The 12,237-nt window shown below is 36.2% G+C and overlaps 2 protein-coding genes across 2 annotated transcripts in view; one reads left to right on the top strand and one right to left on the bottom strand.

Moving 5' to 3' along the window:
• Positions 1-12,237, bottom strand: part of slc15a4 (solute carrier family 15 member 4) — a 67,942-nt gene that overhangs the window by 19,260 nt on the left and 36,445 nt on the right. The window lies entirely within an intron of this gene.
• The window catches only part of LOC144195274 (transmembrane protein 132C), a 106,065-nt gene that overhangs the window by 88,013 nt on the left and 5,815 nt on the right, over positions 1-12,237 (top strand). The window contains exons 6-7 of the mRNA XM_077714793.1: positions 5,173-5,381; positions 10,337-10,610. Coding sequence (XP_077570919.1) covers positions 5,173-5,381; positions 10,337-10,610 — 483 coding nt within the window. The remainder of the gene's footprint in view (positions 1-5,172; positions 5,382-10,336; positions 10,611-12,237) is intronic.

Genomic DNA, 12,237 nt, shown 5'->3' with positions numbered 1-12,237 from the left:
AAAATTTAAGACTTTTAAGTACACCTTATAGTCGTGAAAATACGGTATATATTTTTTTAACCTTTTCCCCATGATGGCGTCATTTACGGGTCAGCCAGTGGCAGTAGCTCTGTCCACTCTTACTTTTTTCATGTTTTACAGCATGTTTTACATGAAAATTTAGACGGAACATTGACATATTCCTGCTCATGGCAGTTATGATACTGGTGTGCCCATAGCGAGCAATGATAATGTCACTCAAACTAGTACTGTGAGTTCTGCCCAGACCAACGAAAAATGAGAGGAAACATTAAACACAAATAACTAAGAAAAGTTCCGCCTTCCAAACAGCAACTTTGTTTCTACAGATCCCCGCTAACTCCTGAATAATCTATGCGAACCCGTGCCTGCGTGGTGTTTCCGGCGAGAGAAGTGGTTAAGACATTTACTCTGTAGCAGCTTGACGTGCCGCCCCGCTGTGCAAAAAAAAAAAGGCTCCTCACTTTAGCTGTCCTGTTTAAAACTGTCACTTCCAAAATGGACGGATGAAGAAGATCAAAACAAATAATGGCCTTTTTTTACTAGCGACAATTGAATAAAGTCCAAAAAAAAGAGGATATTTCGTGTCTTGGATCTACTTCATCATGCCTAAGATGTGAGTTTGGATTTGTTAAGGGAAGTTCCTCCGGGAAATTAAACTGTCGGCAAAGATGTTGGAAAGGGAAAAGTCACAGCTCTGCCTTTGGGATCTTGGGTCAGAGTATTCATCCTGCACGCTCATTGCTTTCAGTGAATGGAAATACATAGTGACATTAACCCTGAATAATGAATCAGCCAGCACATAAAATGATGCACTCACTTGTGGCCTTGTGATTATAGTGGATTGGAAAAAGGAAAGGTCACCTGAGGTCACATTTTTTTCTCTTTTAACCTCTGTAGATTTTCATTTCGCTACCACAAATCTTCTCTGACGTAAATATGATAATAACGCTCTGCCCTCATTATAAGAGTTCTTTTTTTTTGCAATTTTAGGGTTTCGAATTTAAAAAAAGGGAAATGAAAATGAACTAAAAATCATTTTTAGTCTTGTCAAAAGACTGACTGTGTAAATTCTCTCATCCTGGATGTCCTTCTATTAAACAGCTTTCAGAGATTTGGGATTAAATGCTTAAAAATTCAGATTTTTTACTCGGTGGAAATTTTTGGTTACTTTATAAAAGGGGTGTTAAACTTAGTTAAGTTTGTGGGCCATATTAATGCCAACGAGATCTCTTAAGGGCCAGAAAATTAAATTTTTGGTCCAAAAATGTAACTGCCATTGATATTCGTTCATTCAACAAGATACGATACATATAAAAAAGTGCATCCGTTAACAGTACATATGAAAAATAAACAGAAAAAAAGGACTTAAGTATTAACATACTCATCACTCATTACAGTAAAAAGTATAAAGTACAAAGTCAAGTAAAAAGGAATGCATTAAGAAATATTAAAATGCCATTTAAAAAAGATAGAGGGACTGTAAAACACAAAAACAACAAATAAGAGTGGACAGAGCTACTGCCACTGGCTTCCGCATGACGACGTCATCTTGGGAAAAACACATTATTTGGACAATGATTAAAAAGCCTAGCGGCCCATATGTGGCCCGGGGGCCGTAGTTTGCCCACCCCTGGTCTAGCGCCATCTATCCCACTGAAAAATGAGCATCCACAGCCAATTTAAGTGACTTGGACATCTATTATTATCAATAGCAAGTATTTTTGCATTATCTAGTTTTTTTCCACTTCCATCTTTACGTACTCCGTTAGCTTCCGATAAATTTTGGATCAGTTCCTATTGATTTTGAGGGACTTTCCCGGATACTTCTTGTTCCTTTTTCGATCCCTGTTATTTTTTTTGAGCATTCCTAGGTTTCTTCCTGTTGGTTTTTAGGCATTTCAACTCATTGGCTTCGATTCAAGACGTTCTTTTGAATGAACAAATGTAATGTCGAATATAAAGTTGAACAAAGTGCAGTAGTGAACAACGTTTTGGAAGGACTTTAGTTAGCATTTTCCATTTTTACTGTACAAACACTACCTTGACTACTGTTCCCATGGCCGAAAATGTACAGCTAATACTTGACAAGAGTAGTGTCTTGAGTGTAAAGGCGTCTTAGTGGTTAATTGCTTCTGTCAAGAGACAGCCTTAGCCCACCTTCATGCTTTCTGGTTTGGTTGTTTCATATCTGCCAGGGATTGTCTCTGTCTAGTGAGTTGTTAATTTCCTGGGTTGGATCCAAAGACAGCCCAAATGTGCCTTGTAAGTATTCTCACGTTAGCTGCCTAATGTCTCTGATTAATGGGCCAGTGGATCCACCCAGACATTTATGGTTCTTTGTGAACTGGAATGACAGAGATGGTCTAATTTATACTCAGTAGGGGAAAGATGAGTTAAAGGGTTAAAGCTATTTCAATTGTGGTTATCTTGGAATATGATAAGAAGGCATGTATGGGGGGAAAATGAATGTGTAAGCTGACATGTTGTTTGCAATTGGTTTTGGTTTTCTGATGCAGGAATAGAATGAAGAAATGCTTTATCTTACTGTGGAACGTCTAGTGCAGGGGTGTCAAACTCCCTTTGGTCTGCAAGCCGAATACGGCTTAATTTGAGATCAAGCGGGTCGAACCAGTAAACTCATTGCAAAATGACATAGAACTAACAATAAGCCCACTTTTTTTCCTTTGTTTTAGTCACTAATACTAATATTTAATGCAAAGAATGAGTAAATTATCAAAATGTTTATGAACACAATTTTCCTTTTACATTATGAACAATATATTATAAACAAGAGAATGACATAAGAACATAAATAAAGTATGTGCAATTTTAACAACACTTTTACACAGTTAAACATATATTTAAGTGTTTAAGTGTAAAACCTAGCGGATAATACAATAACGACAATTTTTAAAGAAAATTCATATTTTTTATACAATGCAGCTTTCTTCCCCGGGCCGTACCAAACCACCAGATGGGCCGGATCCGGCCCGCGGGCCGTATGTTTAATACCACTGGTCTAGTGTCATTTTTTTTATGTCTTGCTACTTATGGGAAAAGAATGCCAGAATAAAAATCATTTACTGGCCAATTTTGAGGAAAAAACAAGCTTAAATTTAGTCCAAATACAATCGCTGTTGCGCAGAAGCGCTAACATAACTTAGAAGTGTCTAGAGTGGTTTGGTTATGAAAGTCAATTAACACCATTTTATAAAGGGTCATGTGTTAAAGCAAGAACATTTGTCGAGGATTGGATGACCGTCAACGAAGTAAAATGACTACTACAAGTATCAGAGTCAGCCAAAAAGGACCATTCATTGCTCAACAACTTGTAACCTAACATTTCGACGTAGCATAACATAAATTTGATCATTTGTTCAGCACAATAACTCCAACAAAAGATGAGACCACAAAAATGACATTTAAAAAGTCATCTAAAACATTTTATATTATTTGGGGATAATAATTGCAGGCACTTTAAAAGGTGTGTACTTACTCATATTCATTATACGTAAAAAAATGAGTTTTACAGCTTAGACTGAAACTGTAAAATGCTTTAAAATTATTCCTCTTGGTCTCATTTCTTTGCATAACAAGAACATAGCATTTGGTCAAGGATACATATGTAGACATTTTAATTAGCAGTGTATATTACACCATGGGGTCTCTCGCCTTAAGTCTGGGATATACTCCAGCTCACCCTGGACGCCGGAAAGAACTAATCATCGTCCCCCCCCACCCTAATAAAAAGGATCTACACTATGGAGCAAGCACTGAGGTGACTGGAATGCTAATCACCGGAAAATTGCTGTCGGTGCATACCGTAAGATCATCTTTAATACTGTGTGTTGAACTCAAGGAAATGTCTAAGTGGCTCCAAAGCAATTCTTTGATTTTGCTTAACAACCAAATTCTGCTTAGCTTAGCGGTTGAACTGTAGAACGCTAAACTATAAACAATACTTAATATAATGTATATATATAATATATATATATATATATATATATATATATATATATATATATATATATATATATATATATATATATATATATATATATATATATATATATATATATATATATATATATATATATATATATATATATATATATATATATATATATATATATATATATATATATATATATATATATATATATATATATATATATATATATTAAGATATTATAAAATATATAATATAAAATATTTAAGACATGATGCATATACATCTATATAGCATGTATATATGTGCTTATACATGTATTTGTATGTATATGTAAATATACAAGCACACATATATATGCAAATATATATATATATATATATATATATATATATATATATATATATATATATATATATATATATATATACACATGTATATATATATACACATGTATATATAAACACATCTATATATATACAAATGTATATATATATACACACGTTTACACACATGTATACACACAAATATACACATAAATACACACATGTATACACACATATACACATATATACACACAAACACACAAGTTCAGAAGTAGTTTTAGCCTTGTTGATTAATTACTGCTCAAACAGAGCTTTTTTTAAACCCCTCCTGTGTTTTTTTAAGTTATTTGTTGTCCTCGCAAGACTTTACAAAAGGGTGTTTGGAGTGTGTAGGATTCTGAAGATCCTCTAAATTCAGGATTAAGTAAAAAAAAGAGCAAAGAAAGTTCAAAGAGAACATGACAAAGCAAAATAGACTTGCATCTTTCTGCAACACAAAATCGTCTGTGCCAATCTTTTTGTAAAGCAATTTATGAAACAGATGGCTTTGAGTTTGGTCATTTTATCAAGAGAGAACTGCTATCCACTTACCAGTTCCCATCTGTTGGTATCCCTTTAGCCCTAAGCAGAACTTTAAAAGGAGATATTTTTTTTATTCCTTGAGGTTCAAAGATGTCCTCCCTGCCCTCCCTTTTTTTGGAATAGCGTATATAGAGAACCTTTCATCTCGTCCAAAGTAGTTATGCCAGCCGAGTATCAGGAGTACTCAAAATATGGAAGGCGGAATGACCACATAATTCGGAGTGTCCTTCACACAAATCCACCCCAAATTTTAGAACCATTCACTGTATTTTACTTCTACCTTTTGCTCTGCAGGTGTCGGAGAGGTGCGACTATGTTTTTGTGAACGGCAAAGAGATGAAGGGCAAAGTAAAGATGGCGGTCAACTTCACATATGGCTACCTGAGTGCTCAGCTGGAGCTCAATGTGTGGATACCCAGGCTTCCCTTACAAATCGAAGTGTCGGATACGGAGCTGAGCCAGATCAAAGGCTGGCGTGTGCCTATAATGGCGAGCAATCCCAGGTAAAGTGCTGCAACATTCTCATGACAACTGAAATTTGGCAAAAACTGGTCTTGTGTTTGTGTTTTAGACCTTAACTGGGCTAAGATTTGATGCAGTAGAAAAAATAATGATTTTAAGATTAGCTATGGGGACTATAATGACTGTAGTCGTGTAATTTTAAGTGCAAAGTATTATTTTAGCAAATTAATCTTAGTGTTTTTTAGTTTTAAAGTTACTTAATGCCCTAAAATGGAACTGTAAACACCCATTTTTTTTGTGACATCACAACTAGAATTGATAATCATGTTTAACAGTCTAGGGCTAATGATGAGTGATGAGTATGTTAATACTTTAGTCCTTTTTTTTCTGTTTTTTATGTACTGTTAACGGATGCACTTTTTTATATGTATCGTATCTTGTGCTGACCCGGCTCATCTGGCAAATTTTTAAAGCGAGAGTAGTACAAAATGATAGAAAAATCCCACGGGAACAAAATAATAGAACGTATAGGATAGCATGCTAACAGACTACAACAATCGACACCAATATGTTGCAATTTTAGGAGGGACATGTCTTATTTTATCTGAAACTAACAAAACAAACATGACTGAAGTGATGAGCTGTTTCTCCCCACCTTAAGTTTTACTGATACTTAACAACTGATCAGAAAATGGCTGACCGGTGCAATACAACCTGTCATTAAGGCCAGCTGAAGGTGGCCTGTCATTTCACCTCTCAGTCCTCAGTGGGACGGAACATTATTAGTGCAGCATCGAGGTCAAATCCCTCCCTCGGGGGCTTATCATCAGTGGGGGATCTGCCAACACCCCGACTCTAATACTGATGAATTGCATGTGTTGATGGAAAAACTATAAACCTACTATAATTTCTCTAACGTCGGGCGGAGTTTATAATACACAAGTCCAAGTGAAATGAAGAAAATATGAAATTTTTGTGTAACTTGTGCAAGCCTATAGGAATAAGCCTGAATTGGTGGCCAGCCAATCACAGACCACAAGGAGTCAAACAACCATTCACACTCACACTCATACCTATGGGCAATTTAGAGTGTCCAAAAATAGCCTAGCATGCACATTTTTTGGAATATAGGAGAAAAACAAAGTACCAGGAGAAAACCCACATACTCCACACAGGTGGACCGACCTGGATTTGAACCCAAATCCCCTACTGTGAGACCAACGTGCTACCCACTCAGCCACCGGACTACCACATTCAAATGTATAGTATAGTTTATAGTAATTACTTATTTTTTAACTCTAATGAATTCCAGATTACAATGCAGATATGTCTAAATGTATTATTTATTCTCAGCTGAAACAGCCTGAGACCAATGTGTCCGGAATGTTTGAACTCTGAACCAAAAATAAGCAAAAGCACGCTTGGTGATAAGTCATAAAAGACAAATGTACCCACAGGTTATGTGGAAAGGGCCACTATAACTTGTTTGCTGCTCCGGGTTCTCATAAAGCTTCCAGTTTATTGAGCATGACAACTGCCTGTCTACTTTGAGCGATACCCAACAAATAAAAAGCATGTTATTAGCTAACTAAGCCCAATGTGTTACAGTGTTCCCTCACTACTTTGCTGTTCGGCTACCGCGGACTCAGAGCTTCGCAGATTTTTTTTGGGGGAAAAAAAAAATACAAATATTACATTGAAACAACATATTTTACAGTTTTTTTGTTATAACATGAATTTCACTCTCTACCCATATTCTATATGGTGTACTGTATACAGGGGGGTAAAAAATATATTTTTTTAAAAATTAAATAAAAAAATAGACTAAAAAAATAAAAAATATATATATTTTTTTGAATTAAATTCAAATTAAGCATTTTTGAAAGGGAATCACTACTTCGGCGGAAATTCACTTATCGCGGGTGGTCCCGGTCCCCATTAACCGCGATAACCGAGGGAACACTGTAGTCTGTTCATGCCATTTTATGATCCTTAATTGAAGATACTGATAAATGTAATAAACAGAATTCCTTGGGCCGTAAAAAAAAAAACCGTTGAACATGACTTAAACCCTCATCCAAAGACACAAAAACAAGTAGAGGTCAACCCTACAATTGACAGGCGACCAGTCAAGGGTATTCCCAAGCTTAAAGTCCAAATTCAGATGGGATAAGTTCCACCATTAATGAGGACAAGCCGTTTATAAAATGAAGGGATGAACATTAAAAAAAGGACCCCCAGAGGTGTACCAGATGACTTTATCAGAAGGGACAGCCGGGGTGTTTTGTAATTGTTGAAGCCAACATGCAACTGCATGTTTTCTTTGTCCTTTGTTGTCTTTGTTTATCAGGGAGTAACAGACGTGACCTTTTAAATGAGTACTCTTGGAGAGAGAACCCAATGGTCTGCTTTACATAAGTGTAGAAGTGAATGAGCCAATTGAGTTCTGGTACTAAATTTGGGGCAACTGGGTTAGCATCCAGACGGGCAAAGTTGGATTCGGAGAGAAAAAAAATATGACATTAGTCGGATTTTAGCGCAAACTCTCCTCCCAGTTTATGACTGGCACAGTGTGTATACTTCACCCCGTCCCTCCCTAATCCTTGTCAACATGGAGACAAGATAAACCCTCAGACGAAAAAACTTGTGCAAGTATAGCTAGCACTCAGCCATAAGACTTTTTTTTGAGAAAAGTAGAAAAGTACGACTGTGATAGTTAAATCGGACATTGTTTCCTACTTAATACCATTTAAAAATATTTATTGCTTGTGTATTTCTCATATTAGTTCCACATTTTAATTAAATACAAAGAATATGAGTCCAATTGCTGAATTGAGGGTCCAATGAGTATTTAAAAGTATCGTATTTTCACGACTATAAGGCACACTTAAGTCTTAAATTTTCTCCAAAATAGACAGTGAACCTTATAATCCAGTGCGCCTTATATATGGAAAAAAAAACAGAAAACCAAAAACGAAAAACCACCACTGTCGGATATTAAAAAAAATCACAAACGCCTGAACTGAAACAATACTGTTAAATATGAAGATGCCATCTTAGTTTACAAAATCTTCCATCAAAAAGCTCCTCCCCCACCGCAAGATTTTATACAAAAAAAATCCAAAACATCAACAATGGCTGGCTCTAGAGGTGACTGTAAAGTAGTGAGTGCTTCATACCTGGAAGTCAATAGCAATTACCGTATTTTCACGACTATAACGCGCACTTAAGTCTTAAATTTTTCTTCAAAATAGACAGTGCGCCTTATAATACAGTGCGCCTTATATATGGAAAAAATGTCATTTATTGAGGGTGCGCCTTATCATGCGGTGCACCATATAGTCGTGAAAATGCGGTACATTTCTATTTTTACGATAAAAAATACCCCCGACTCACAAATATTATTGGTAGTATAAATAGATAAAAAGTTAAGATTGATCTAGCCAGTAGAGTAAATGAAAACGAAATAAACATGAGGTAATAATAAGAGGAAAAACAAATTAGAAACGTATTATATTCCTGTTATAAAAGTCATAGGGAGGGGAGTTAACGTTCATGAATATGCAATGATGTGTCATGCAGGGCCTACTTACAGACAACAGATCAGCTATTTTAAGCAAATACAACAAAGATCTGGAATTCTGTGTTAGAAGGTGCAACCTAGAGACAAGTTAGAAGTATTTTTTGGAAAAGAAACATCTGCTATACTCAACACTTCTTAGCCTTTCTCGTTTTCTGAATGTTCCATTGAGAGCTTCCTCGGATCGCTACTGGGGAGTCAATTTTTAAAACCGATGTATTGTTTCCCTTGAAAAAAGATCCAGAATCAGTAGTAGACATTGTTCTACTACTCCAGCTCCTTTGGGAAACTCTGCCCAAACTATGAAGTAAGATTGAGTTCTTTGAGTATGTTGAAGACAAAATACAAGAATTGCATTGATAGTGTGTTTTATAGTACAGTGTTCCCTCGGTTATCGAGGTTAATGGGGACCGGGACCATCCGCGATAAGTGAATTTTTGCGCAAAATAGGGATTCCCCTTCAAAAATGCTTAATTTGAATTTAATTCCAAATTTATTTTAATTTTTTAATTTTTTATTATTTATTATTTTTTTTTTTTTTTATTTTTTACCCCCCTGTATACAGTACACCATATAGAATACGGGTAGAGAGAGTTAAATTCATGTTATAACAAAAGAAACTGTAAAATATGTTTTTTCAATGTAATATTTGTATTTTTTTCCCCAAAAAAACCCGCAAAGCTCTGAGTCCGCGGTAGCTGAACCACGAAGTAGCGAGGGAACACTGTAGTTTGTTTTTTTATTACTCTTTGCTCCGGAACTTTTACAGATATGAAATTACACGCACTGTCTATTATCCTCAGTAGATGTCAGTCATTCAGTTAGATATGGAATTTGTACTAAGGTAGTCCACTATAAAATTTCAAAGTTTTCTGCTCAAAACTAGTTGATACTACACTTTTATTCCTTTTATCGTAATGTTGTCTTTATTTGAAAGCGTCTGCAAAAACGCAGCAAGAAAAATAATGATATAAAAGTAGCATGAGTGTTTGACCACTTCACTTACTCCCGGATATTTTGTTTAGGGGCTCCCTAAACAATACCAAGTCTAAAAACCCATGGCAATTCATTCTTTCATTGAAATTAAGTCATGGAAATCATATGATAAATGTCAGAGAAGCTAATAAGCGGTGAAAAAGACATGAGAAACTTTCCTGAGGAAGAAGAACGCAATGCATACACTTCATTGATCCTCCTACAGTTTTGAGAACAGCATCTCTTGATCATCAGGCTAGAAGTTTTCCAACTGTGGGCCTGAATTTGTTAGATGTCATTGAAATGTACCGAAAAAAAACATAGCAAAGAAGCGGATTTATATCTATATGTTCCCTTTTTTCAATATCAAACAGTTTCTTGGCCTAAGTAAGGTTTACTAAACCGCCTTTTGCATCGTTTGTACTCTTTTGTAATTGTCAGGTCGACCCGTGACAGTGAGGACGACGAAGATGATGACAAGCGAGGACGAGGCTGTACGTTGCAGTACCAGCATGCCATGGTTCGAGTTCTGACTCACTTTGTTGCAGAGTCAGCCGATCCCAGGAGCCAAACTAGCTACATGTTGGGCACTGATTGGCAGGTGGACATAACAGAGTTAGTTTGGGAATTTGTCAAGGTGGAGAACTCTCAAATCGCAAGACTATTGGACAGACGGATACTTGTTGGACGTGGCGTGGGAATGACTACGATTCAGGTTGGTTAAGTGGTGGCTATGAATAAGAACCACTGTTATAAGGAATCCTCAAGTTATGTTAGAGTGAATAGGAAAGTTTGTGAACGGACGTTTGGTCGCCGGTCTTTTGGTCGCCAGTCTTTTGGTCGCCAGTCTTTTGGTCGCCAGTCTTTTGGTCGCCAGTCTTTTGGTCGCCAGTCTTTTGGTCGCCAGTCTTTTGGTCGCCAGTCAAATGTACTTAGATGTTAAACAGTACTTAGATATTAAACTCTCTCTCATGAATATAATTTTGAGAGCTGGTAAACAGTAAACTCTCTGTCACCATTTGAAATGCCTGCAAATACTACTCATTCTCATCCTTGAGTCCGACACCCAAAATGTTTGTTTGCCAACAACCGCAGGACTTATGTTCCACACGTAGTACAGTATCTAGCACTAATAATACACTTAATGCGGGTAAAAAAAATAAAAAAACAAAATAGTATGCAAGCGAACTACACCAAACATCAAAAATGGTAAGCAAGTGATTATTCATCTGCAGTAATAAGATTACTATTTTCACAACTATAAGGCGCACTTAAAAGTCTTAAATATTCACCAAAATAGACAGAACGCCTTATAATCCAGTGCGCCTTATATATGGAAAAAACAGAAAACAAAAATGAAAAACCACCACTGTCGGATATTAAAAAAACACAAAGGCCTGAACTGAAACAATACTGTTAAATATGCAGATGCCATCTTAGTTTACAAAATCTTAAAAAAATTAAAAATGTGTCATTCATTGAGGGTGCGCCTTATAATGCGGTGCGCCTTACAGTTGTGAGAATACAGTACCTTAAAATTACACATAATTGTCACAAAGATGCCTATTATTCAGACTAACTCTCCTGACTTTTGCCAATTAATTCCAGGCTAACGCAACTCTTAGAAAATAAGACATACAAAAACATCAACTATTCTGCTTAGAAAAAAAATATATCCACAAACGTAAAAAAAACAGAGTTGAATAAATGACGACTATTTCGTGTTCCGGTTTAAAAGCAGGTCAGATTAATGTTTAGACCCTTAGAAAAGGATCAGAAGAGGCCCGGCCCATAGAGGGTGCCACTGGTCTCACATCTTTAAACAAAAGCGACATGAAGGGAATCTGTTTTGTTTGCGGAACAAAGATGAATGAATCTGCACAACTAAAAAAAAAAAATAAACACAAACGAGCTTGATGAATTGACACCAGGGATCGTTTGTGTCATCACAAACAGCTGAGACTGACAGAAGAAGCACTCTTTCATGTGAATATGCTCGGAGGAAAATAAAGGTCGCCATTTAGTCACACATCGTTCATCATAAAGAACATGTGATTTGCCTGTTTCTGTTTTAGGGTTAAAATGTGTCTCTTCTGCGGATTACCAGTATGAATCAAAGAAATTGATTCCTACCTGCAGGAGGTTTTGCGATTGGACGTCAGCCAGACGGCGTTGTTGTTTGATCTAAGCAGCTTGAGAAGACGGGTGGAATAAAAAGTAGTTTTAGGGGTATCATTTTGGATTTGGCACAGAGCCCTTAATGTGAGATGAAACACTAGCAGAGACGTTTTCTGAAATCACCCATAACTCTCATGGTAATCTACGTTTTTCAAACGGCAGAC

This window comes from Stigmatopora nigra, chromosome 4 (genome assembly GCF_051989575.1).
Source record: "Stigmatopora nigra isolate UIUO_SnigA chromosome 4, RoL_Snig_1.1, whole genome shotgun sequence".
Lineage (NCBI taxonomy): Eukaryota > Metazoa > Chordata > Actinopteri > Syngnathiformes > Syngnathidae > Stigmatopora > Stigmatopora nigra.
Note: the sequence above shows the minus strand (reverse complement) of the source record. Positions and strands in the feature narration are given on the sequence as shown.